The sequence below is a fragment of the Saccoglossus kowalevskii genome, chromosome 1 (assembly GCF_978046115.1).
Source record: "Saccoglossus kowalevskii chromosome 1, keSacKowa6.1, whole genome shotgun sequence".
NCBI lineage: Eukaryota > Metazoa > Hemichordata > Enteropneusta > Harrimaniidae > Saccoglossus > Saccoglossus kowalevskii.
Window position 1 is genome coordinate 42,184,829 of NC_140641.1, and position 25,523 is coordinate 42,210,351.

Sequence of the window (25,523 nt, forward strand, 5' to 3'; positions counted from 1 at the left end):
CATTAACATAGGTTTGACTGTATTATGCAAGTAACCAGATACACTGCAGTGATTTTCAAAAAATACCAAAATATATATCTCAATATTTACATGGGGTATGTAAAAACCAGAGTTGCCGAGAAGATTCTGACCAAAAGGTTCAATAAAAAAAAAAAAAAAAAAGATCCATTAAGAATTTGCTCGCTTTTAATTTCGCTATTTTCGCCAATAAGTAAAATCAGTTAAATTAAACCCACATGAACATAATAATAGAACTCATTGCTTGCCCGCCAAGTTTGTGAACGTATAACCCAATGAAATTGCTACAATCCAGTGAAGTGGACCCACAAGTCACTTTTAAGCTTTGCCAACTACTATGGGGCATCATGATCATATTGTAACACTCACCAAAGCATCAGCATCCATAAAAACACACTTGTTGTACTGTGTAAGTCTCCAACAGTGTAATTTTGAGAACGTTATGCCTAATTCAGGACGGGTTAATAATGCAAGATTTGCTTCATCATGACTATCCAAGGGATCCACTTGTGTTATACTATCAAACACATCTGATAACAGTTGTCTATTGGAAATAAAACATAGGGATGGTTTTAAAAACAATTCTAGCAAACTGTTTGTGACTGACAAAAGGAAAATCAAAATAAATAGCAATAGTCATAAATGTATCAGTTATCTTTCAATATTTAGATTACATAATCAGAAACTGATAATTTCTTGCATACTGTATTTGCTCTATTTGCGGCACATTTTTTAATGATACTGGTATATAGTAATGACAAGATATGCTACAAACAAAGCAAATACGATTTAAACCCAATGAGTGTGACATAAATAACCTTACAAAAAAAATGTGCCTCGACTATGCAGAGTTCATGATGAGACTGCACAGGAGTGCACGACTGATTATATTCTCATCACACTGTCATATTGTTTACAATCGTCTCGCAGAGAGTATGCAGAGCATGTGAACAGCATTACTGTGTGAAATCAGCTTGAAGGTAGAGTAGAGAGAGCAATACTGTTTGTAATGAGTGCATATGGATTCACCTTAAAGAGTGCAACATAAACATGCACCATAAACAATACAGCATATGAATACAAGAGGAGGCAATAATATTGACAATAATATGGACACAAATATTAAAATGGAATAACTTTTAAACTAGTCTTTACAATATGAAATCCACTATCAAAGAACTAATATAAAATTAAATGAAAACATCAGATTATACGAGCAAATCTAATTAACATGCACATTATGTGACTTACCTCATTCGACTTGTAACATTGGGGGTAATGAGAATTGCAAGCTTTCGAGTTGTTCCAACTGCACGTAATGAATGTGCTAGCACCAAGGCACCATAGGAATAGCTATCATTGGTTGCCAGGGTAACAAATGCTTCATCTTGAACTGAAATAATAAAATCATACTTTGTTTGAATACATGTATAAAATGATGAGGCACAGAACTTGAATCAGGGTACAATAATGGCAATGTCTGACATTCAAAGCAGTCAGTCTTGATGTAGCCATGGCAACTAGTAGATTTCTAAAGGCATCCCGATACCAAACTTTCATGAAGCCACACAAGTCTATTGCTATTTATCAAATGACCTTTTAGGGTGATCTACAATCTCTGGTATTTATTGTTAAACAAGAACCACTATGTCCAAATTAATAAATGCTAGTGCAATTAGAGGATGGAAAAGGGCATGGTACAAAACCTAGCGAGGCTGGTGTACGTTTCATCACAATTACAATTTGTGTATTAAGGGGCAGGGTCGTCATGGTTTGCTTGTATTTTGAACTTTATATACACGATACCTGAATAAGCTAGTCTTTTGTTTGTGAATGGAATTTAATGAAAAATCAGATGGTTTTAAAATGACTGACTAATAACATTTATAAGTGAGTAGTCAGCTTGGTAAACTTGCCAACACCAGTGAAGTTAAAGATGATGTTTACTAATAATTATATAAAAAAATATACAAATCTTTTAATTGTGAGCACTTAAACTCATTAATTTCATGTGTAATAAAGCTATGTTTTTACATTGTCTATGGGCAGTGTAATGATACCGGTAGTACAACACCAAGAGGGCGTGGCACAAACCTACAACAACTTCAGAGGGAAAGTTGAGCATTCAATTATAAGATACCATATTTGCTCTGTTACAATGTAGTGGTATATATAGACTGATGCAAACAATGCATGCATACATGTATAAACAAAATAAGTAATCTTAATTATTCTATTGAACATTAAATACAATTTTTTTTTATTTGCAGTATTATATATACTATAGTAACTAGTACAAGGTATGATTTCACATATTGCATCATTTTGCGAACACAGATTGTGATTTACTAATTTGCATCTTCAATGAGGCCAGCTATGCAGTCAATACAATGGTATCGGTTACTGGTATATCCACAGCTTTCTCCCACTACACACTACAAGGAAAAGTAGTTGTACTAATGTACATTTTTTTGTACTACATTAAATCATTAAAGTGTTTTCAAAATAATTAGTCTAAGATTATCATTTATATTATATACAATGCAATATTATTATGTTAATATGGATATTTGTATTTATCATTAAAACCTAAGCATATGTGGTATTTAATTACGTTATGAGATACAAATCAAATAACCTTATACATGTATTGAGGTGAACCCAACATGGTCAAATAAAAAGCAATCTTAACTTATTTAGTGAATATCTTAATTTTAAAGGCGAAGTTCAGGCAAACAATGTAATGCTCCAGGATAAAAGAGCTATAACACAATGCAATTTACAGGGTTTTTTTCCCACTTTTCTTTAGTATTATACATGTATAGTCCACCATCTCGATTATCCCACAAAGGATTATGGGTAAAGTATGACATCATAGCCACTGAAGTGGGAAATTGAAAAAATTATTCCATCTATTGAGAGACTGAGGTTTTATGTGGAAAGACCAATAAAAATGAAGATAAAACGTCACTGGTAATAAAAATAAACATGTATATACACTGGAAACCATCCCACCTCAGACAAATATATGAATGTAAAATCCAAATAAGGATCAATCACAATAAAAATACCAATAGACTACTGCAAATTGTTGGGAATGGTAAGCTGTGAACATGTATGCCTTCTCTTTAATCCGCTGGAATTCATCATGTGTTCAAATAGGATCAGCTGTTTTAGTAGTTGATAGCTTTATGTATAGTTTACTCCTGCGGGAATGATTCTATTATCAAGGGTAATCATGTATGTTACATGAATGGAATTGCTAGACTTCAGTGATATTTCATCATTTTTTCCCCATATATTTTGGCTATTCACGGAGGCTTTCAGCAGGTGATGAGTTCATATCTGATATTATTCAAATGTTGTACACATACACCAGATTCAATCTGATGTCTCATTCTTGAGAATGACTAGAATCAGCAAAAATGGAAGCTCATTAATTAATGGCCGACAAATCTATAATTAAAATTATGTTACAGCTTTTATTCTTTGCTCCACCAACAATAAAATAGTAATTTTAATTCAGACAATACAGGAAAATGTATTACGAACATGGCCAATTACGTCAAACAGAAAATAAAAGTGATTTTAAAAAAATACAACACAGTATATGTATGTGTGTGTGTGTATATATCAAAGTATATCCCCAAGTACTAGTACTAACAAATCATATTCTGTCTACATTTGGGATTACATAACAAGAACATGTGTGGCCACCTATATTTTTGTATCTTACTAAATGACAATATGGTATCATTTCGACAACAAGACTCAGCATCTGAGGGATTTATCAAAGGTTCTCCCAAAGTTGCTTCTATTTATAGAGAATAAATTTCAGCCAGTACAAGGCAGTTGAGTGTATAAAATGTACTATTCAGGGAACAAGTTGATTATTTTTTGGTGTTCACCAAACATAAGTAGAACTTTAACTCTGCAGTTATCAAGCATGGTTCATCACAACTACTACACTACAAGTAATCCGTTTTAACATCTTGAACAAGAGTCAATATCAAAGCACATGACAAAATACGATCACCGTTTCACTCTGATGGCCATTATGAACTATCATCTACAGATTCGGAAGGGAATATATTTCTTGCATAGTGGATGTAGATGTCCATATGGTGCCAGCATTTAAAATAAGCTGATTTGTTTTGTTTTTTTCAGACATGTAGACAGACGTTAGACAAAAATAGCACTGTGATAACACTTTGGCACAGGTCCCAGACAACCTCATATTCACATCCTGTGCATTTCAAACACATGGGCAGATCGTGGATTGCTTACAGAATTAATTCAAATGAACTACCTGCATGACCAGAAACATGCAACAAAAAAATCATATTTATTTTGCTCCACAACCTTCACTGAATTTGGGACCAAATGCAGTGCATACAAAAATTTCCTTCATATTTTGAAAAGGATTTAAAATTTTATTGCAATTTGAAGGTTAAACTTGGGTGACCCATGTTGAGATTACTATAATCTATTATAATTTTACATAAATTTAAATAAATGTATTAATAAAATCATTGATTATGCAGTTATATTTACATACACTATACACACTGGTGGTACATGTACATGAATAATTCATACTGTATGGTGTAATATCTTGTAAACTAAAACAGGAGACAGTCCTGTAAAAACACTCATTTTAACTGATATTAAATTACAGTTTATTTTGAGCATATTCACAGGGTTTTAAAAACACAACCAGTTGTATTGTAACTTTAATGTTCACATAGATTTCACTACCACAATTAAAAGCCAATGAATGTTATTGCACTTTTTTTAAAAAGTTCAAGCCATAACAAACAGACTGAATTCAGTAAACAAACACGGTATCCATTTTCACATTTTGGCTGTCTGGAACTTGAAAGAGGTGGGGTGGGGGGCATATGAAGGGCGGTTATGTAAGCACACTCAAATATCAAACGCAGTGCATTGCGACATCAATGCTGCAAATTGCAATGATTTAATCAGAACCTTGCATACTATAGCAATGGTCACAGCACACCAGATTCAATTCAATTCAATTATTTATTCACTTCATCTCAAGACAGAAAGTCACTGCAACAGTAATGTCTATTAAAGTCAAATCAAGCACCAAGTTCAGCTAATTCTCAGTATGTACACAAGTCATTAATTCTGTAAACCTTATAAATGGTTTAGTCCAACAATCATTGATAGAGTATATCTCAATTAAAGTAAGTGAAAACAGATTTATCACTGCATTTTCAAATAATGAAAAAGAAATGGAAAATTCAAACGAGTGAAATTAAAACCAAAAATTCACACTGATATAATAGTCTCAAAACACTAATAAACTTAAAATACAATATCAGAACTTTTAACTGAAAATTTATTATCAGCAATGGCAACTGATGTCAAAGTTTACAAATCAAAGACTTTATTTTTGTGGAGTTTGATGTAATATACCACATTTTCTATACATGTATTAGAAGGACTACTTTAATGACAGAGTTGCGTCTATGGTCTAAATAAGTTAGTTTAATAAACTAGTATACAATAAATGCAGTCCTAATAGAGTAACTATGGTACATGGAATTCAAAAGATGTCTGATTTATTGGACTACATTGTACTATTAAATGCAAGTAGAAATGTCATGCAGTATTTCTATATTACAGTGGTCACTGACAATATAATAACTGCACAGAAATTTCCTAATTTTTATAAACTACTTATTTTAACTAATATTATTTTTATAATGTAGAGACAAGTGGGCAATTAAAAAGTAGTTTTGTATGGGGTGTGGCCTGATTAGAAACTATATTGGTCCCTAACAGTTATCCTAAATGGCTCATTCCACATAGCGACGTGCAGAAGACATTGAAGAGAGCAATTAATACACAATGCTACTACAAATTTGAGTTTTAATGAAGTTCTAAAAGTAATTTATTAACAGAGCCCATCTACATACATGTTATATAGTTGTTCAATATTGGTGATAGGACATTCAAATGATGTAAATACACATTTTGTTGAGGATTTTTATTTTTGCTATTTAAAGATTTTTGACATAGGGTTTTAAAATAATATGGTAAAGAGTTCTATTGTACATGTATATAACTGATTATGGAAAATAGCAAATAATATGCACATGTATACATTAGTAAAAGGTTGGTAAAAAACAAAATGCATTTTATTGTAACAAGTCTCTGTAGGCTATTAAGGATAGATTAAATGAACATTAATAATATGTAATATTGTTGATATTGCATAGTCCAAGTGAATTAGCATAAATTGTCAAAGATTCTAAAGGCATGAATATTTTGTAAATATGTGAATTAGTATAACATTAGTATAATGATGTGCTTATTTATTAATTTATTTCCAATAACAGAACATGTTTTAAGTATCTTATTTTTAGTAAAATAGGCAGAATAAACGTAGCAAGTCAAAATGGTAATCTATCAATAAGCACATCACATCATACATACATATTCATTAAGTTAATCATTAAATATTAGCACAGTCATTAATTAAAAATGTAAATTATCCATCATGGAAAAGTGGTAGTAAATAGCATTTGGGAAATCGGAAAAACGGAGTGTGAAATGTGGTCAATGAAAACTGTTCTAATTGTAACATGTTTACAAATCAATGTTAATTGATACTTATTATAAATGGGTTATTTATACAGGATTTTTTCTAGAGCAATAATACTGGGCTTTCATGTTTCTGCTCTTCTTCAGTCTCTTGCTAGCATGAAGAAGATCAATAACAGTAATTTAAATTATTCCAATTAACCCTTTGAACAAATGTTTTCCAAACATTTTGATGTAGATGCATTTTTTCTATGTTAGATTTGGACCAAATACAAATTTCATATTATTGATTACACGTCATAATGCTAATTTTTAAACAAAAATGCACAAAACTTAATATACACGAAGTGAGCACTGCTAATGCATTGAATCAGAAAAAGGTATTGTTAACACACGTACATGTACTAAAAGGTCACTGTAAGGACATTTCAGAAACACAGACTTCATTTATAATCAAGGAAAAATGTATGTAACATGACTGCAAAATGGAATTATTAACAGGAACATTTGGTACAGAAGAAATAATTAACACATTGTTGCTGACAAAAATACTGCTTGTGATGAACATTAATTAGCATAATATATACAGAGACATAGAAAGTGATTTATATCGGCTAGACTACTTGCACTATAAAAGCATCAAATAAGAAATGCAAATGACAAACTGACCAAGGAAAAAAATAACCACATTTCATTATGACTTGCTTGTCGATTTGCTTGATGAATAACATTCTATTCTATAGCAGTTACATGTATTCCTCCTTTCAGTTTTCATGGTTGAGGTATTTTAACAAAAACTAGTTTTCAAAATTCAATCATAGAAATATTCTATCCTTGCTTTATTCAACAAAGCAAAGAGTGAATTAATTTCAACCTTTTCCTTTCATTACTGTGTGTCCCGGTACATACAGTAATAAAACAGTTAACTGATCATTTACATTTCAAAATTTGCAGCAAATACTTTATACTAAATTACCTAAAATGCAACTTTTCTGGAAAGTAGTCCAAGAAATGTAAATGTCATCTTCTATAATATGATAATTTGTAAATAGACTTAACTAAAAGACAAATTGTTTGATCCATATACCCAAGGGTCCAAATTAGGACCTGTCCCCATTGACATGCATTTTTTAGCTGGAGCAGGCATGACCTGTCACAGTTAAACAAAAAATCGAATGAGAATCATATTAAGGCAGATTTGGTTGAAAAATAAATGTATAGAGCTGTTAACAGTAAGGCATTTGGGAAGGGGGAGGTGATCCCTAATTTATTACCCATATCAGTCAAATATTAGAATGCAGCCATATTGATATTTCCATGAGGCCATCCAGACATGTGGCCTCACAGCTAAAATGTGCATGACATGCATTAATTTAAGACATTGCATCAGTATAATTGGCACCTGCATGATATATAGTTCACAGTAACGCTTCAGTTTTATAAATAGATTGTAAAGTTCCTTAAGTTACTGTATAATTAAGTCTACTTACATACCGATAATTTACCTATAAGTTTCATTACAAATTGAAGTTATAAAACAATACAAGATTTCTCCAATTAACCAAGGTGCAATGACTGCATAACTGTATATCAACTATGTAAATCAACAAATTCAATTGTTAGACTGAACAACTCACATTGACAAAGCATGTTGCTCAGTTTAATCAGAAAAAGTTATAAGTTAATTAAAAACATGCTAGTCCGAACTTTCTTGAATATCCAAGGGCTGATCTTCAATCTGCTCTAGGCTATCTTCATCAATATCTCTGGTGATTGTGGAGTCCGGTTTTACTTCCAAGCTATCTGGATCATAATCTCTCTCTAAGGAATCTTCACTAATATCTTTAACTGGGCTGTAAGCAAAGCCATTTGCTTCACTTGCATCACAAGCATTGCCATTAGTATCTTTGACTGCTAAATCTAGAGGAGCAGCAGAACCACCATCTGGCATCTCCATGACATCAGATTCTTCGACTTCCACAGGACCATCCACAAGGTGTTTGTCAGGGCTCTCTATGATTTCCCATTCCTTGTCAAGTTCTTCAGAACTCTCTTTTTGAACATCAGCAGCCTCCACAAGTATTTCTCTATCATCTTGTGCTACAATTACTGGTTTAACTTCAAATGCATCCTCTGAAGGAGGGGGTGGTGTTGTCTCATCAACACGCAGAATTTCTAGAACATCAGATGTGTCTTTCTCCACATCATCTATAGTACTGGTTGGTATATATTCTACAGTGTTATCTGGTTCAGATATTGTCAGTTCAGCAGTGGTTTCTTTATCTATATTTTCTGGTGATTTACATAGAATCCTATCATCTGTAGTTATAGCATCTTCTATATTATCAGACTTCTGTGGCTGATCAGTAATATCACATCCATCTTTTGATTCTATTAAAGTTTCTTTAACAGGTGCCTCATCTTCTAGTTGATCTTCAGATTTAGCGTCACCGACATCAACTTCCACTTTTGCATCATCCACTGGTACTTCCTCTTCTGATAAAATTAATGTTTTATCCACAGGATCGATTATTTCCTCAGTATCTTGAGCATCAGGAATCTCCTCAACAGTAGCATCACTAGTATGTTCTTTTTCTGCAACAATATCTTCATCCGTTGAAGGTGCCACATCTTCTGGTTGATCTCCAGATGTTGAGTCTATTTGTACTGGCAATTCTACATTTAATGGCATTTTTGCATCAATTGGTACACTTGTTCCTTGTTCAGCTTTCAATTCATCAGTTTTTTCATCAATCATTTGAGCTCCTTCATTTGGTATTTGTTCTGATTCACCTTGGGTTGCGGAAATTATCTCTTCAGATATTTCAACAGCTGCTCTATCCACTAGTAGTTCTTCAGATTTTAAATCACTAACATCAACTTTCTCCACAACATCTGGAACTTCATCTTCATCTATACTTAATCCCTCAGCGATTGGTGTACATGTCCCTTGGTCAGCCTCCAGTTCATCAGTTTTTTCATCAATTGCCAGAGCCTTGTTATGTGTAACTTGTTCATCAGATTTAGGTTCAGAATCGCCAACAGAAACAGTACTGGGATCTTTTGTTTCTTTAATTATCTCTTGATCAGTTATGTCAACAGAAGTCACAAATTCTGGTGGATGTTCAGATGTGGGCAACATATCTTCTAGTTGATCCTCAGGTTTTGAATCACTAACTTCACCTTCAACCTCTTCTGTTACTTCCTCTTCATTTATAGCTTTTGTCTCATCTGCATTTTCAACTGTTTCTTTTTTATCTGCTGTTTCATCAATCATTGGTACTTCATCCACCCGAGTTTCAGAAACCTGTTCATCAGCTTCAGTATCACTAAAATCTTTGGTTTCATCATCAATCTCTCCATGTGCCACATCTTCTAGTTGATCTGAATCTGAATCACAGACATCATGCACATCTACAACCGTATCAACAGGTACTTCCTCATAAATTGGTGCACTCATTTCTTGTTCAGCCTTCAGTTCATCAGTTGTTTCATCAACCACCTGAGCTTCATCAGATATATTTCCATGCTCAACAGGAACTTCTTTAACATCTTTAGTTTCTATAACCCCCTCTTTATCTGATACTTCAGCAGTTATTACATCTTCTAGTTGATCCTGAACCTCTTTTACATCTACTGGTTCTTCCTCAACATTTTTTGTCTCATCCACAGTTTCAGTTGTTTCTTGTTTTGCTTCCAGTTCATCTGCTTTTTCAACAACCTCTGGTTCCTCATCCCCTTGAACTTTGTCATCAGAAACTCGTTCATCAGATTTAATTTCAGATTCAACAAGAACATCGCTAGCATCTTTTGATTCTTCAATAATCTCATCAGTTACGCATGCCTCATCTTCTAGTTGATCCTCAGATTTTGAATTACTAACATCTTCTTCAACCTCTTCTACATCTACTGGTTCTTCCTCTTCAACACATTTTGTCTCATCCACAGTTTCAGTTGTTTCTTGATTAGCTTCCAGTTCATCTGTTATTTCAACGACAACTGGTTCCTCATCACCTTGATCTTGGTCATCAGAAATTTGGTCATCAGATTTAATTTCAGATTCAACAAGAACATCAGGAGCGTCATTTGATTCTTCAACAATCTCATCAGTAATGCATGCCACATCTTCTAGTTGATCCTCAGATTTTCCTTGTTTTGCTTCCAGTTCATCTGCTTTTTCAACAACCACTGGTTCCTCATCACTTTGAACTTGGTCATCAGATTTTATTTCAGATTTAACAAGAACATCAGTAGCATATTTTGATTCTTCAACAATCTCATCAGTAATGCATGCCACATCTTCTAGTTGATCTTCAGATTGTGTCTCATCCACAGTTTCAGTTGTTTCTTGTTTAGCTTCCAGTTCATCTGCTTTTTCAACAACAACTGGTTCCTCATCACTTTGAACTTGGTCATCAGAAACTTGTTCATCAGATTTAATTTCAGATTCAACAAGAACATCAGTAGCATCTTTTGATTCTTCTACAATCTCATCAGTTATGCATGCCACATTTTCTAGTTGATCCTCAGATTGTGTCTCATCCACAGTTTCAGTTGTTTCTTGTTTAGCTTCCAGTTCATCTGCTTTTTCAACAACTGGTTCCTTATCACCTTGATCTTGGTCATCAGAAACTTGTTCATCAGATTTAATTTCAGATTCAACAAGAACATCAGTAGCATCTTTTGATTCTTCTACAATCTCATCAGTTATGCATGCCACATCTTCTAGTTGATCCTCAGATTGTGTCTCATCCACAGTTTCAGTTGTTTCTTGTTTTGCTTCCAGTTCATCTGCTTTTTCAACAACCACTGGTTCCTTATCACCTTGATCTTGGTCATCAGAAACTTGGTCATCAGATTTAATTTCAGATTCAACAATCTCATCAGTTATGCATGCCACATCTTCTAGTTGATCCTCAGATTGTGTCTCATCCACAGTTTCAGTTGTTTCTTGTTTTGCTTCCAGTTCATCTGCTTTTTCAACAACCACTTGTTCCTTATCACCTTGATCTTGGTCATCAGAAACTTGGTCATCAGATTTAATTTCAGATTCAACAAGAACATCAGTAGCATCTTTTGATTCTTCAACAATCTCATCAGTTATGCGTGCCTCATCTTCGAGTTGATCCTCAGATTTTGAATTACTAACATCTTCTTCAACCTCTTCTACATCTACTGGTTCTTCCTCTTCAACACATTTTGTCTCATCCACAGTTTCAGTTGTTTGTTTAGCTTCCAGTTCATCTGCTTTTTCAGCAACAACTGGTTCCTTATCACCTTGATCTTGGTCATCAGAAACTTGTTCATCAGATTTAAGTTCAGATTCAACAAGAACATCAGTAGCATCTTTTGATTCTGCAACAATTTCTTCATCTATTGTGGGCGACATATCTTCTAGTTGATCTTCAGGTTTTGAATCACTAACTTCACCTTCAACCTCTTCTGCTATTTCTTCTTCATTTATAGCTTTTGTCTCATCTGCATTTCCAACTGTTTCTTTTTCATCAATCTCAAGTACTTCATCCACCAGAGTTTCAGAAACCTGTTCATCAGCTTTAGTGTCACTAAAAACTTTGGTTTCATCATCAATTTCTCTATGTGCTACATTTTCTAGTTGATCTCCAGATTTTGAGTCTATTGGTACTGGTACTTTCTCTTCATCTACATGTAGTCTAGTCTCAACTGATGCACTTGTTTCTTGTTCAGCTTCCGGTTCATCAGTTTTGTCAATTGTTTGTGCCTCATCCATCATCACTGGTTTTGTTTCTGAATCTATCTTTTCATATGTTGCCTCAACAGGTGCCACATGTTTCTCAGATTTCAAATCACTGACAAACTTTGCCTCATCTACTGGTATTTTGTCTTCTTCTAAATTTACTAGTGTTGCATCATCAGTTGCCACACATATTTCTTTTTTAGTTTCAAGTCTGATCGTTTCATCAATCACTGGTGCTTCATCGACCTGATCACCTTCATCAGCAACTAGTTCATGTTCAATTGAAACATCACTAATATTTTCTGGAACAATCTCTTTATCTAATTTTGAAACACCAGCATCAAGATTTTTTTCAGCTATGGGCATTTCCTTTTCATCCACACTAACCGGTTTTGACTCATCTCCCGGTTTACCTGTATCTTGTTCAGATTTTATTTCACCAATCGTTTTTACATGACCCACCTGCAGACACTCATCTTGAACCTGTTCAGAGTTTGGTATATGTTCCTCAACATTAACGTCACTATGGTCTTGCAATTCTGCATCTATATCATCTTTTACCTCAACGGATGCCACACTCGTTAATAACCTCTCAGATTTTCTATCACTGACAACCATCGGTGCTTCTTCAACATCCAAATTTGCTTGCTTTGTTTCATCTACTGGTATACTTATGTCAACACTAACTTTCAGCTCATCAATTTGTTCTTTATCAAAACATGTTCCAGCATTTTGATCAGCCTCTGTGTCAGTTAATTCAGTGTCAATTTTATCCTTAAAATCACTTTCTTTCACAGACTCAATCTCTTCTTTCTCAATAATTTCATCATTTGTGTCCAGATTAATAGATTCGATGGGCTGTGATTTATATTGGTTTTCCTCTCTGATACACACAGCACTATCCTCAGGTATATTTACTGGAGCAGTATCTGGACTTCCTGTACCCGAGTCAGTTTCAATGCCACTACTACTTTCAGGTACATCTTTCAAATGAAGAATGTCATCTTCTATTGCTTCATTTATATTAGAAATATCAGCTGGTTCATCAGTCGACACTTGAACAGTATATTCAGCTTCATCAGCAGTTATGATTGGTTCATTTGGGACAGATTGTTCCATTGTTACCTCAAAGTCCTTTTCAGTTTCGGGGTCATGTTTTGTACATTCAAAGTCATGTTTAATTGGTACTTTTTCCATGCAGGCTTCAGAGTCGATTGATGTTTGAACAATAATTTCATCATTTACTTTTGCTGGTAGTTCATTTTTGGAATCCATAATAGCTCCAATTGCATCTTCCTGTTTTTCTTTGATTGGCTCAATAGATTCCATTGATTTTGAATCAGCGATATCTGGTGAAAGTCCTTCATCCACACCAGAATCAAGAGATGTGTCTTCTTTGGTTCCAGGACCATCTCCAATATTGTCCATGGTGGAAATTTCGAACGTTGGTTTATCATCCACAGTCTTTTCTCCTTCTTCCTCTTCTTTAACCTCTGCCAGTATTTGACTTTCCTGTATAACATCTTTAATTTCTTCTACGATTTCCTCCTCAACTTTAATTGAAGCATTGGTTTTCTTTTCTAGGACAGCAACATCTTGTGCCTCTACAGTATGATCCACTTGTGTTATCAAATCCCCATCTTTGGCCTCTTTAATAGTGTCTCCAACAACAGTGCTAATGTCTACATCATGTCCTTTTTCGATTATACATACACTTTCAGATGGTAATTCACATACCTCTTTTGATTCCTTTTTGGATTCCTCCTCCACTGTAGATGATTTAGCCTTTTTCTTTGGTGGTTTAGGACGCCAATAGGCCCATATAACAGCTACAAACACTACGCAGGAGACGTAATATAGAAAGCCAGCCATGTTCAATCACCCTAGTATCAGAACATCTAACAGCCCACACGCAGTTATGATTAAACAGTAAATGCCAGAAGGTCAGAGGCTCGACAAAGTGAATAAGTTACTAGGATATAAGTTACAGCAACCACCTACTCATCTCAGGCTGAACCGGTAACTGACAGAGAGCACAGCGAGTGCAAATAATTATGGTCTTTTCCCAGCTAATGTTTTATTCATGACTAACTGAAGCCTGAAGTTTTGCATCATCTCCAGTGAATGATAAATACCTCAGTCATTAACTTTTTCATATGCAGCTGGCTAATTATGTGGGGTGCATACTTAATTAGCATGCAAACAATAGCAACAAAGCCACCTAAGTTTATTTAGTATGCTAATTAAGTATGAGTGCAGGTGTTCGTAATGAATACATTACACTGTCTGTGAGTGGTATAAATGTTAAACAGCAGGGGAATTTGGAAACTGCACAGAAACACCAAATGACATTAAGTTGGAAAACAACTTTCAGGGCCCCTAAGCTAATCTAAATTTTGAAAGCAGAATTATTCATTCCACAAATTCCACAATAAAGTCAAAGGATAAGCAGCACAGCATGTTGCAAGTACAATTAGAATGTAATTTAGAGAAGACAGTGATTACTTACATTTATAAATGCTGTCAGCATATAAGAATACAACGGACGTTGATGTTTAGGCATTTCACAATTTTTGTTAAATAAGATATTTATTACTGGTAATCAATTTTATATAAAACATACTGTTTATAAATGCCATGTCAAAAAGAAATGTCTTTACTGCACAGGGACTGCATGTATGCTGTTTTTATTATTAACTATTGAAACTATAAACACAAAAAAGTAATAAATTAGGCTTCAAATTATAAAATAAAAGTAGAATATGAATGCAGTTTAAAAAATGGAATAGATGAAGTTCTTTTTTAGTCATACAAGGCCTCTACAAATTGTAATGCTATTAGTGCCTCATTAAAACTAATTACTAGATTTATTTATAGAACAAGATTCATCATAAAGAATCTAGTAATTTGATTTTAGACAGTTTTCGTACATCACTTCTAATATTGTGAATATCAATTTAGCAGAATTTTTCTTCAGATAAATTGATTCACAAATAAACAGCACTACGCACATTATTTTCAAAATATACTACTTTTAATGCAATGCATATTTTACCACCAATATTTTGTAATTTCAATAAAACTAATATATTAAATGTATAAAGTACTGATCCATAAATAAAGGTAATCTACTAGACAATAGATTGACCTGAGACTTTGTAACTAAAGCAAAAAAATATACTAAGTATCAACTTTCAACAATATGGCCATTCCATGGAATGCAATAGAATAAATATAAATCAAATTTATTCAGACTTTTCTTGAATTACAAAAGTAAAAAAATCATAGATCTATTTTATTGATGTGTTTCAAATTAGAACGGTCATGTACAGCAGATTACAAATGACCAAAGAATGAATAAAAAAAAATGTTAAGTGATATTAGATATAGCTTAGACATGACATGATCCCATACATAGCCTTAGATGGTATCTTTGTTTCAAGAACATTTATATTTAGAAACGGTCAACTCAGTTTAATGACCTATGATTAGCGCCATCTAGAGTTGAACCTTATGACCTGCATCAAAGCAGTATCACATTATGCTAATAAACACACATAATCTACACTGCATTGAATACAGATTTCTGGAACCAGCAGGCTGCATGCAGGAATTAAAATACAGATTTCTGGCGTCATGGCTAATTGTGTACATCCATTTTCAACAAATACATGTACCTGTAAGCAGACAGTCATACTAAATGCAACAAGTAGTGTATTAGGGTATAATTCTCTCTACCACAAAGTCATTGTAAATAACGGAATCCCTGTTGCATTTAGAGGAAATATTATTCATGCCAAGAATGAAGTAATATGGCCAAAAAACAAAATGGCTTCCAGTCAATCTTTGATCTGATTATGAAACAAACATGTACGATGTATGTACCAAATATAAATGACATTATTCCTATTAGTTCAATAGAACAAAAAACAAGAGACATGATGTATAATGTAGTTGTAAGTTTGATAGTGATCTGTCAACGTACAAATGTATGTCAGAGCGGTGGTTCTAGAACTATATGCAACTATATGCAATCCGATCTGAACAAATATTATTGTTATATACATGTATTTACAACACTGTATTCAGGCAGGCAGAAGAACAGACACAAGCATGGATGTCAAATCACAACATGGTACACAAGTCTTGGAGATGTAGTATTATGGCCAAAAAGCTAGATGGCTGACTTTCAGCCACTATAATTTGCCACAAATTCTCATGGAGATGTATCCCAAAATGTATAATGTATGCACCAAATTTGAGCAAGAAACGATACCACACTCATCAACTACCGGTATCTTGGATATGATTACAGTGCACAACACAAACTGCAACTTGTCAACCATTTTAGGTAAGATCACTAGTCTAACATCATGGATATAGAAAAGCATATAAGGTGTTGGGTACAGAATGACCTGGTATTAGATTTTGTATTCACATTCAGCATTATACTAACTGTTATACACACATATGGAGAAAATGGATGGGCAAACAAACATGACCAAGCATCATTTGACCAATAGATGACCAATACGTGACAGGAGTGCTGCACCCTTCTGTCTTATCGATTGACCAATAGATGACCAATACGTGACAGGAGTGCTGCACCCTTCTGTCTTATCGATTGACCAATAGATGACCAATACGTGACAGGAGTGCTGCACCCTTCTGTCTTATCGATTGACATGTTTTTGAAGCATGACTGAGGAATCTCAGGTGACTGTAACAATATCGCACACCATCACCTCACTACACTGACTGATACTGATAATCAGCAATAATCAGGTTTTACCTTAGATATGACAGCATGTTAATGCAAACAACTCTATCATACGAGTGAGTATGTACATGTACACATTCAACAGGTGGGGAGGTCAGGGAGGTTGACATGTGTCAATGAACGATCAAGTGTATCATCTATCAGTGAATGGAGAGTTATTGAATCCACAATGAATTAGGCCACATAAAGGGGGTTGCAGTTGATCTCTCCTCAAGAGCTTTCCTTATAGTTCACTGATCCGATGTAAGCACAAGAAAGTTATGCACAATAGCTGTCATACAGTCCAGTCACTGTCGTGTTTCTGTTATTCATTTATTTCTCCTTTTTTTGTTAGATTTCTCAGAAATTTCATTCAAACAGGAACTAATAAATTATTGCCAAGGGTATATTGTTATGAATCACAGCGTTATTGATATAGATAGCAAGATTTAGGCATTTCACATGTTTCTACATTTTATATTCTATATCTGTTTTGTACACAACTGACAATTTATTATTACAACCTGTCATAATTTTTGACAATTCTTACAAAATTATTTCCCTCAATCTTTTGAATAGAGTTTTTTATGCTTTCTTCCATCATGGCTTTCATTTTCGTATTGATGCTGTCACCTCTGCTGTGGATAATCTAATCTGTACATGTTACTGTGTTAAGCCTCATCACCTTCAGTTTTCTACTGGAATTGCATATTATAACCAGCAATATTGGTGAATGTTTGAACAGAGCGTGGACAAATTTCACAAGTTCATTTGGATTTAGTTAGCTTATTATTATTAATATAATAATAGTTTGTGAATGAACAATATAAATGCAATTCCTACATTCATTCAATCAATCAATCAATGACAGAATAAATAGGCAATAGGGTTAACCCTAATAACACTACAATATTTACTGCAGAAACCAATAAACATTTTTTATGCCACCCCAGTATAGAACTGCCAGGCCTGATGAAACGTTGGATTGTCTCACAATAAATTCCTAAGCTATCATCATACTCTTCAAACAAAGTCAACACACTAAACAAATATGAGCAAACCAAGCCCTCCTACGTAATGAAAATATTCCAACTAACTCAACATGACCAGCAAACAAAACCAATCAGATGTTTGTGTACATTTTGTTTATATTGTTGATGCACTTTATTTGTGTTTTTTAAAATATTGGTAATTTGGATATTGTGACTTATATTTTTTTCATATATTTAGGGGCCCAAGCCTGTAGGGCGTGGCCCCTATTCTTATTGTTCGGTTTTTTCTTCTTCATCTTCTTTCTTCCGTAACTTTTTTCGTCAAGCCGTTTGAGAAAACCGCTGAACGGAATAGTCTGATAATGCTCTATACTGATAGTCCCTAATGTGAACTGGTGCAACATGCTTTCAGAATTTTGATTGGCCAATTAGTTTGGCAGCCATATTGGATTGAAATAAAACCGGAAGTGGCTGTTTGACCACTTTCTGAGGGTCTAGGCGTCTAGATTTTTTTACGGTATATAGTACAACTCATGTGTAATAAATATCAGAAATAAAAACTTTAGCGGTCATGTGACTTTTCCCACCATTTTGTTTTTCCTAAAAACGGTAAAAAACACTTAAAAATCTTCTTCAGAACCGCCAAGTAAAATGTTCTCATATACAGTATTTAGCTTCTACATATAGAGCAGATTTAGATTTGAGAAATTCATTATTGGTCACGTGGTTTGGCCGCCATTGTGGGTTTGTTCTCAACAGGAAGTAGTTTTTTACTCATGCCGCACTTGAGCGATTATCTCAAATATTGCGTCATGGCATGTCTCTAACTAACCCTTTCAGAAACCTAAAAAAAATTTCAGATCAGTCACATGGTTTGGCCGCCATTTTGGATTTTAAGCAAAATTGATTAAAAGTTTGGGCATTTGTTTCTCAGAGGTGAGTCAACGAATCTACGAGATGTTTTTATATTTACCATGCCTGGCCTTAGCTCCATACGAGAAAAGTAATATTATTTTGATCAGTCACGTGGTTTGTCCGCCATCTTGGATTTTGTGAAAATAGAAATTATGCAACTACATGTTTTGTATTAGTCTGATTTCTTTCAAATTTTGTATGTGCATTGTGTCGCCAGATACATCATTTTGCCACAATAGCACACTGCTAGGCCACGTGACTGGGCACCCATGGGGTGGGGGCTTCTAACCTAATTAATATGCATAACTGTTATAACTCAAGCACTGTTGTAGTTAGGATGATGAATCCTGTGTTATTATGACAACGTTTAACAAGAGATTTGATTAAAATAACAAATGACCATATATGGTCATGTGAACTCATTAATATGCATAACTGTTATATCTTAAACACTGTTGCAGTTAGGAAGATGAATCCTGTGTTATTATGACAACAGTGAACAAGAGATTTGATTAAAATAACAGATGACCATATATGGTCATGTGAACTCATTAATATGCATAACCATTATATCTTAAACACTGTTGTAGTTAGGAAGATGAATCCTGTGTTATTATGACAACAGTGAACAAGAGATTTGATTAAAATAACAGATGACCATATATGGTCATGTGAGCTCATTAATATGCATAATCGTTATATCTCAAACACTGTTGCAGTTCGGAAGATGAATACTATGTTATTATGACAACATTGAACAAGAGATTTGATTAAAATAACAGATGATCATATATGGCCATGTGAGCTCATTAATATGCATAACTGTCAAATAAATCTCAAATATATGGAACCAACTGCATTTCGACTTCATGGTACTAATCATTCAAACTAACCAATTGTGTATCATGTGTATCATTTGACCTCATTATTTATGGCATATACTTGGGCCCCTGTATATGCCATAAATGCAGCTTTAATTCTATATATTTATTCCAGTACAACTACAGAAACAGCTACAGTTGTCAGACTCTTCCTGTATAACATGGTTCAAAATCAGCTGATTTAGGGTTGGGTATGGTATTACAACTGCATGTTCCTGGACAGCTGATTTAGTGTTGGGTACAGTATTACAACTGCATGTCCCTAGACAACTGATTTATGGTTGGGTACAGTATTACAACGGCACGTGCCTAGACAGCTGATTTAGGGTTGGGTACAGTATTACAACGGCATGTCCCTAGACAGCTGATTTAGGGTTGGGTATGGTATTACAACTGCATGTCCCTAGACAGCTGATTTAGGGTTGGGTACAGTATTACAACTACATGTCCCTACATAGCTGATTTAGGGTTGGGTACAGTATTACAACTGCATGTCCCTACACAGCTGATTTAGGGTTGGGTACAGTATTACAACTACATGTCCCTACATAGCTGATTTAGGGTTGGGTACAGTATTACAACTGCATGTCCCTAGACAACTGATTTAGGGTTGGGTTCAGTATTACAACTGCATTTCCCTACACAGCTGATTTAGGGTTGGGTACAGTATTACAACTGCATTTCCCTACACAGCTGATTTAGGGTTGGGTACAGTATTACAACTGCATGTCCCTACACAGCTTATTTAGGGTTGGGTACAGTATTACAACTGCATGTCCCTACACAGCTTATTTAGGGTTGGGTACAGTATTACAACTGCATTTCCGTAGACAACTGATTTAGGGTTGGGTACAGTATTACAACTGCATGTCCCTACACAGCTTATTTAGTGTTGGGTACAGTATTACAACTGCATTTCCCTACACAGCTGATTTAGGGTTGGGTACAGTATTACAACTGCATTTCCCTACACAGCCGATTTAGGGTTGGGTACAGTATTACAACGGCATGTCCCTAGACAGCTGATTTAGGGTTGGATACAGTATTACAACTACATGTCCCTACACAGCTGATTTAGGGTTGGGTACAGTATTACAACTGCATTTCCCTACACAGCTTATTTAGGGTTGGGTACAGTATTACAACTGCATTTCCCTAGACAACTGATTTAAGGCTGGGTACAGTATTACAACTGCATGTCCCTACACAGCTTATTTAGGGTTGGGTACAGTATTACAATTGCATTTCCCTAGACAGCTGATTTAGGGTTGGGTACAGTATTACAACTACATGTCCCTAGACAGCTGATTTAGGGTTGGGTACATTATTACAACTACATGTCCCTAGACAGCTGATTTAGGGTTGGGTACAGTTTTACAACTGCATGTCCCTAGACAGCTGATTTAGGGTTGGGTACAGTATTACAACTGCATTTCCCTACACAGCCGATTTAGGGTTGGGTACAGTATTACAACGGCATGTCCCTAGACAGCTGATTTAGGGTTGGATACAGTATTACAACTACATGTCCCTAGACAGCTGATTTAGGGTTGGGTACAGTATTACAACTGCATTTCCCTACACAGCTGATTTAGGGTTGGGTACAGTATTACAACTGCATGTCCCTACACAGCTTATTTAGGGTTGGGTACAGTATTACAATTGCATTTCCCTAGACAGCTGATTTAGGGTTGGGTACAGTATTACAACTACATGTCCCTAGACAGCTGATTTAGGGTTGGGTACATTATTACAACTACATGTCCCTAGACAGCTGATTTAGGGTTGGGTACAGTTTTACAACTGCATGTCCCTAGACAGCTGATTTAGGGTTGGATACAGTATTACAACTACATGTCCCTGGACAGCTGATTTAGGGTTGGGTACAGTATTACAACTGCATTTCCCTACACAGCTGATTTAGGGTTGGGTACAGTATTACAACGGCATGTCCCTAGACAACTGATTTAAGGCTGGGTACAGTATTACAACTGCATGTCCCTACACAGCTTATTTAGGGTTGGGTACAGTATTACAATTGCATTTCCCTAGACAGCTGATTTAGGGTTGGGTACAGTATTACAACTACATGTCCCTAGACAGCTGATTTAGGGTTGGGTACAGTTTTACAACTGCATGTCCCTAGACAGCTGATTTAGGGTTGGGTACAGTTTTACAACCTCTTATCACCTATTGACTCTACAATATGGCACATCCTGCCAGTGCCGATGACCTCAACAACATTCCAATGACCTCAACGACATTCATATTCTATTGATATCACCTATCTCATTATACTCGCATCCTGAATAGATTCAACTAGACATACTTGGGGTGATACCATGAATTCTAAAGCTATATTCCCATCAATTATACTGACTTAAGGCTGCCCACTCACAAATAGAACAAAAGCTTTGGCATGAACATATCATTTCTATTAGCCAAGTTTTTAATTGAAATAGAGCAGGCCTTATTTAACATTTGTCACAATGTTTACAGACGTTGTTTTAGAAGCATCATTAGCTAAACTTGTGTAAAAATCATCCCAGCAATCTCCACTCTGACCTCAACCTTGCAGAACATTCTTTCTTCCAAGCTTTTACATGTCTGTTCCTTGGAATGCCTACAAGTAATTGTGATGACCTTAAAAGATAATTAACTCTTAGCCAAAATAACCTATCCCTTCGCACCAAAAATAAAATCTTTTCCATATTTTTTCAGCCTGTAGGATATTATGTCTATTTCCAAAAATATAATTTTTTAAAACTTTATTTTGGCGGGAAATGTTATGGTGCTCATTGCACTGAGAATCAGTATTTAGGATAGTGATGTTTAAAACAATATCTCACAATTAAATTTATTGAATCAATAGCCAAAAAGAAAATGGACTGATGCAAAATAATATATTTAACATATGCACACAGTTTAGGTAAAAAGCATCCATGTACCAAATTGCAGTGAAATACAATAGGCATTCACACACAAATACATATAAACCTGTCACTGGTAGCATAGTGGTTGTTGCATCAGACTCATGATCAGACTCCTCTACTCTAGGCCAGACTCTTGAAATACGATTTTAGTGGGTGACTATGAATCATTATTCTAGTTATAGTAAATTAAAACCATTTTTGTTTATGACTTTTTTTGAATACTGATTCTATAATTTTAGTGACACCTTGACTGAACTATCTTGTCCTCGTATTCTTCATGCACATGACCTCCACTGAGTTCCTTGAGCAAAAATGAAAACTAAATGGTACACAGAAATGAAATTTTGATAATATAGCTTTTTAACCAATCACTAGTCAAAATTGCCCTATCATATCTCGATCAGCCCTTGCTCCATGTTTGGTCAATACATGTCCAAAAAAGTGAGGCATGCTTGGTCTAAAAACCAATTATGGAGACTGAAAACAGACATCCATTCTTTATTTTCTTCATTGAAACTTTATGAAAGAAATCATTCAAGTATGTCAGTAAAACAGACAGCAAGACACTTTCATTTCATGAACACTCTTGTAAACCGATATGTTAGAAATATTTAAAGAATCTACACACTTATTTGCAGTATGTGAATAATCCAATACCAATATAGTTCATCATATGTTCAAATGATATTACTGTTTTTTAATGACACCAAACCTAACAGGACATACCACGGAAGGGTTCTATAGCACCCATGTACAGACCCGAAAGCGACAACAGTCAAACAATGAGTATATTTTTCAGTGAGTGTGGACACACTAGCAAGCCGTTTGTCCAACCACCAGTATAACAAAGTACTGACACAGACTGGTGCCACACCCTGTCACCTCAGCTTTAACAATTAACCATTTATACTCTATGCTGCAATGACATTTTGAAAATCTCCTACAATTACCATACTCTGCTACATAAGCATTTTCAGTTAAGCTCTCAGTCTCCACTTTTGCACAATTATTATATTCTAGTCTCATCCACCAAAGCAAATTTATCTGACTAGTCACGTAACCTTGTCACCGGATATCGTCTTTTTGATGTGTTACTGTTTTGACATTGTAATCTGCAGTTTTATTTTTCCAAAATCAATGTCAATTTATCTCACTTCAGCATCAGTAATTCACTTCCTTAAAATAAAAATTCATCACCATTAATAGGCCGTTACGACACAGCACTCTGACTGGTTAATAACATAATTGACCTATCAGGTCAAAGAACGTTGTTGCATCGACAATTTGCATATGACCAAAACCATTCAACAATGAAGATAATTATGACCAGCTCAATTCGGATGGCAGGTAAATAATATTTTGATAAAAAGTGCAAAATTTTTGTGAACATTTGTGTTAGGGGTTTCTTGTAAAAATGTTGCTGAAATCATCAACTATGCAATTGGTTTATTATTGTAATTTAAAACAAGTACAGATGTCTCGAAATGTATCCTGGTGAGCAAAAATTGGCTTTATGACAATTTTCTGAGGAGGGTGCTCGGCTAAGTATCCATCCCTTCAAAATAACTATTTTGTGAGTTAACTGGGCACTAAGTGTTCAAGTATTGTAACCCACTTATTATTGAATGTTAAATTATTTGATACTGCAGATGACCCAGGAGAATAAAAGTTCAATTCATTGACATTCATATACATGAAATGTAGGTTTATAGGACACTCTTCAAGCACTGTATCAACCATGCTAAAAATCAGTATTTATAAAGTTGCAATTGATTCAATCTAGATTGAACATGATGATTTGTGTTTGTATTTAAATTTGTCATATCAATACCGATTGCAACTGTTAATCTACTGAATATAACATAGCAATACAACACTACAAATATTGACTGACAACTTGCAGGATTCATTGGTCTCCAGCCGAGTATTATTTGCTAAAAAAGCCTTTGGTGAGATCAGGTTAGTCTCATAGTGTAATCAATCACCAACATTCCGTGAATACAATGTATCATTGATCAGTTTTATCTGCACATATAGAGCGTTACAACAAGTTTATTCATAATGAGCAAAAATAATTAAATGTGAATTTTCCTGCATATTAACGCTTTTCTTATGAAACTACTACCCTATAAATAAAATAACTAATGTGGTTAGAATCCATACTCAGATACTATGTTACTTTGCCTTATAAATAGACAATTCCAAGATGTTTGGTTAAGAGGTAAGTGTCATTATCCCAATTACCGTAATCAATATGCAAATGTCAAATTAAAGCTTCAACTATCAATTTCAAAAATCACATGTCCTAATGTTGTAGCTGAAAAAAAAACATAACTGCATTTTGCTGCAATATCTTGTGAATAGTTGAAGGCACTCCATAATCCAAAAGGATTTAAATTATTTTTCCTGGCAGGCTCTGGCTGAGATTAGACTGAGATTGCTTCATATTTGTTTTTGCAATATTAATTTATTAATGACAGGACTAGTTTCCCCGTTCATATTCAACATATGATTTAAAACATGAATTGCATTAAGGTGCCAAGAACATGACAGAATTGTTGGCGGGGAAAAAAACTAATCAACTTTAACAATGAACCAAATAATGTCTTGCAATACACTTTAATGACAAACAAACTCATGCTCAATTGAACAAATATAACTACTTTATATATGTCACAGAGAATATAAAAAGAATTTACAATACAACTACGAATACTTGATTCAAGGTACTGAAAA

General features: G+C 34.6%; 2 protein-coding genes across 2 annotated transcripts in view; both read right to left on the reverse strand.

The window, feature by feature from the left end:
- Nucleotides 1-25,523, reverse strand: part of LOC100372807 (glycogenin-1-like) — a 45,719-nt gene that overhangs the window by 18,432 nt on the left and 1,764 nt on the right. Inside the window, exons 2-3 of the mRNA XM_006813191.3 lie at nucleotides 1,270-1,411; nucleotides 388-562 (exon numbers count right to left, since the gene is read on the reverse strand). Coding sequence (XP_006813254.1) covers nucleotides 388-562; nucleotides 1,270-1,411 — 317 coding nt within the window. The remainder of the gene's footprint in view (nucleotides 1-387; nucleotides 563-1,269; nucleotides 1,412-25,523) is intronic.
- On the reverse strand, nucleotides 5,043-14,404 carry LOC144345896 (uncharacterized). Its single transcript, XM_078006987.2, has one exon. It carries the CDS (start codon nucleotides 14,177-14,179, stop codon nucleotides 8,288-8,290), a length of 5,892 nt encoding a protein of 1,963 aa, XP_077863113.1. The 5' UTR covers nucleotides 14,180-14,404; the 3' UTR covers nucleotides 5,043-8,287.

Excerpts from the sequence above, each read along its gene's own strand:
- LOC144345896 (XM_078006987.2), bottom strand. The coding sequence starts at position 14,179 with ATGGCTGGCTTTCTATATTACGTCTCCTGCGTAGTGTTTGTAGCTGTT.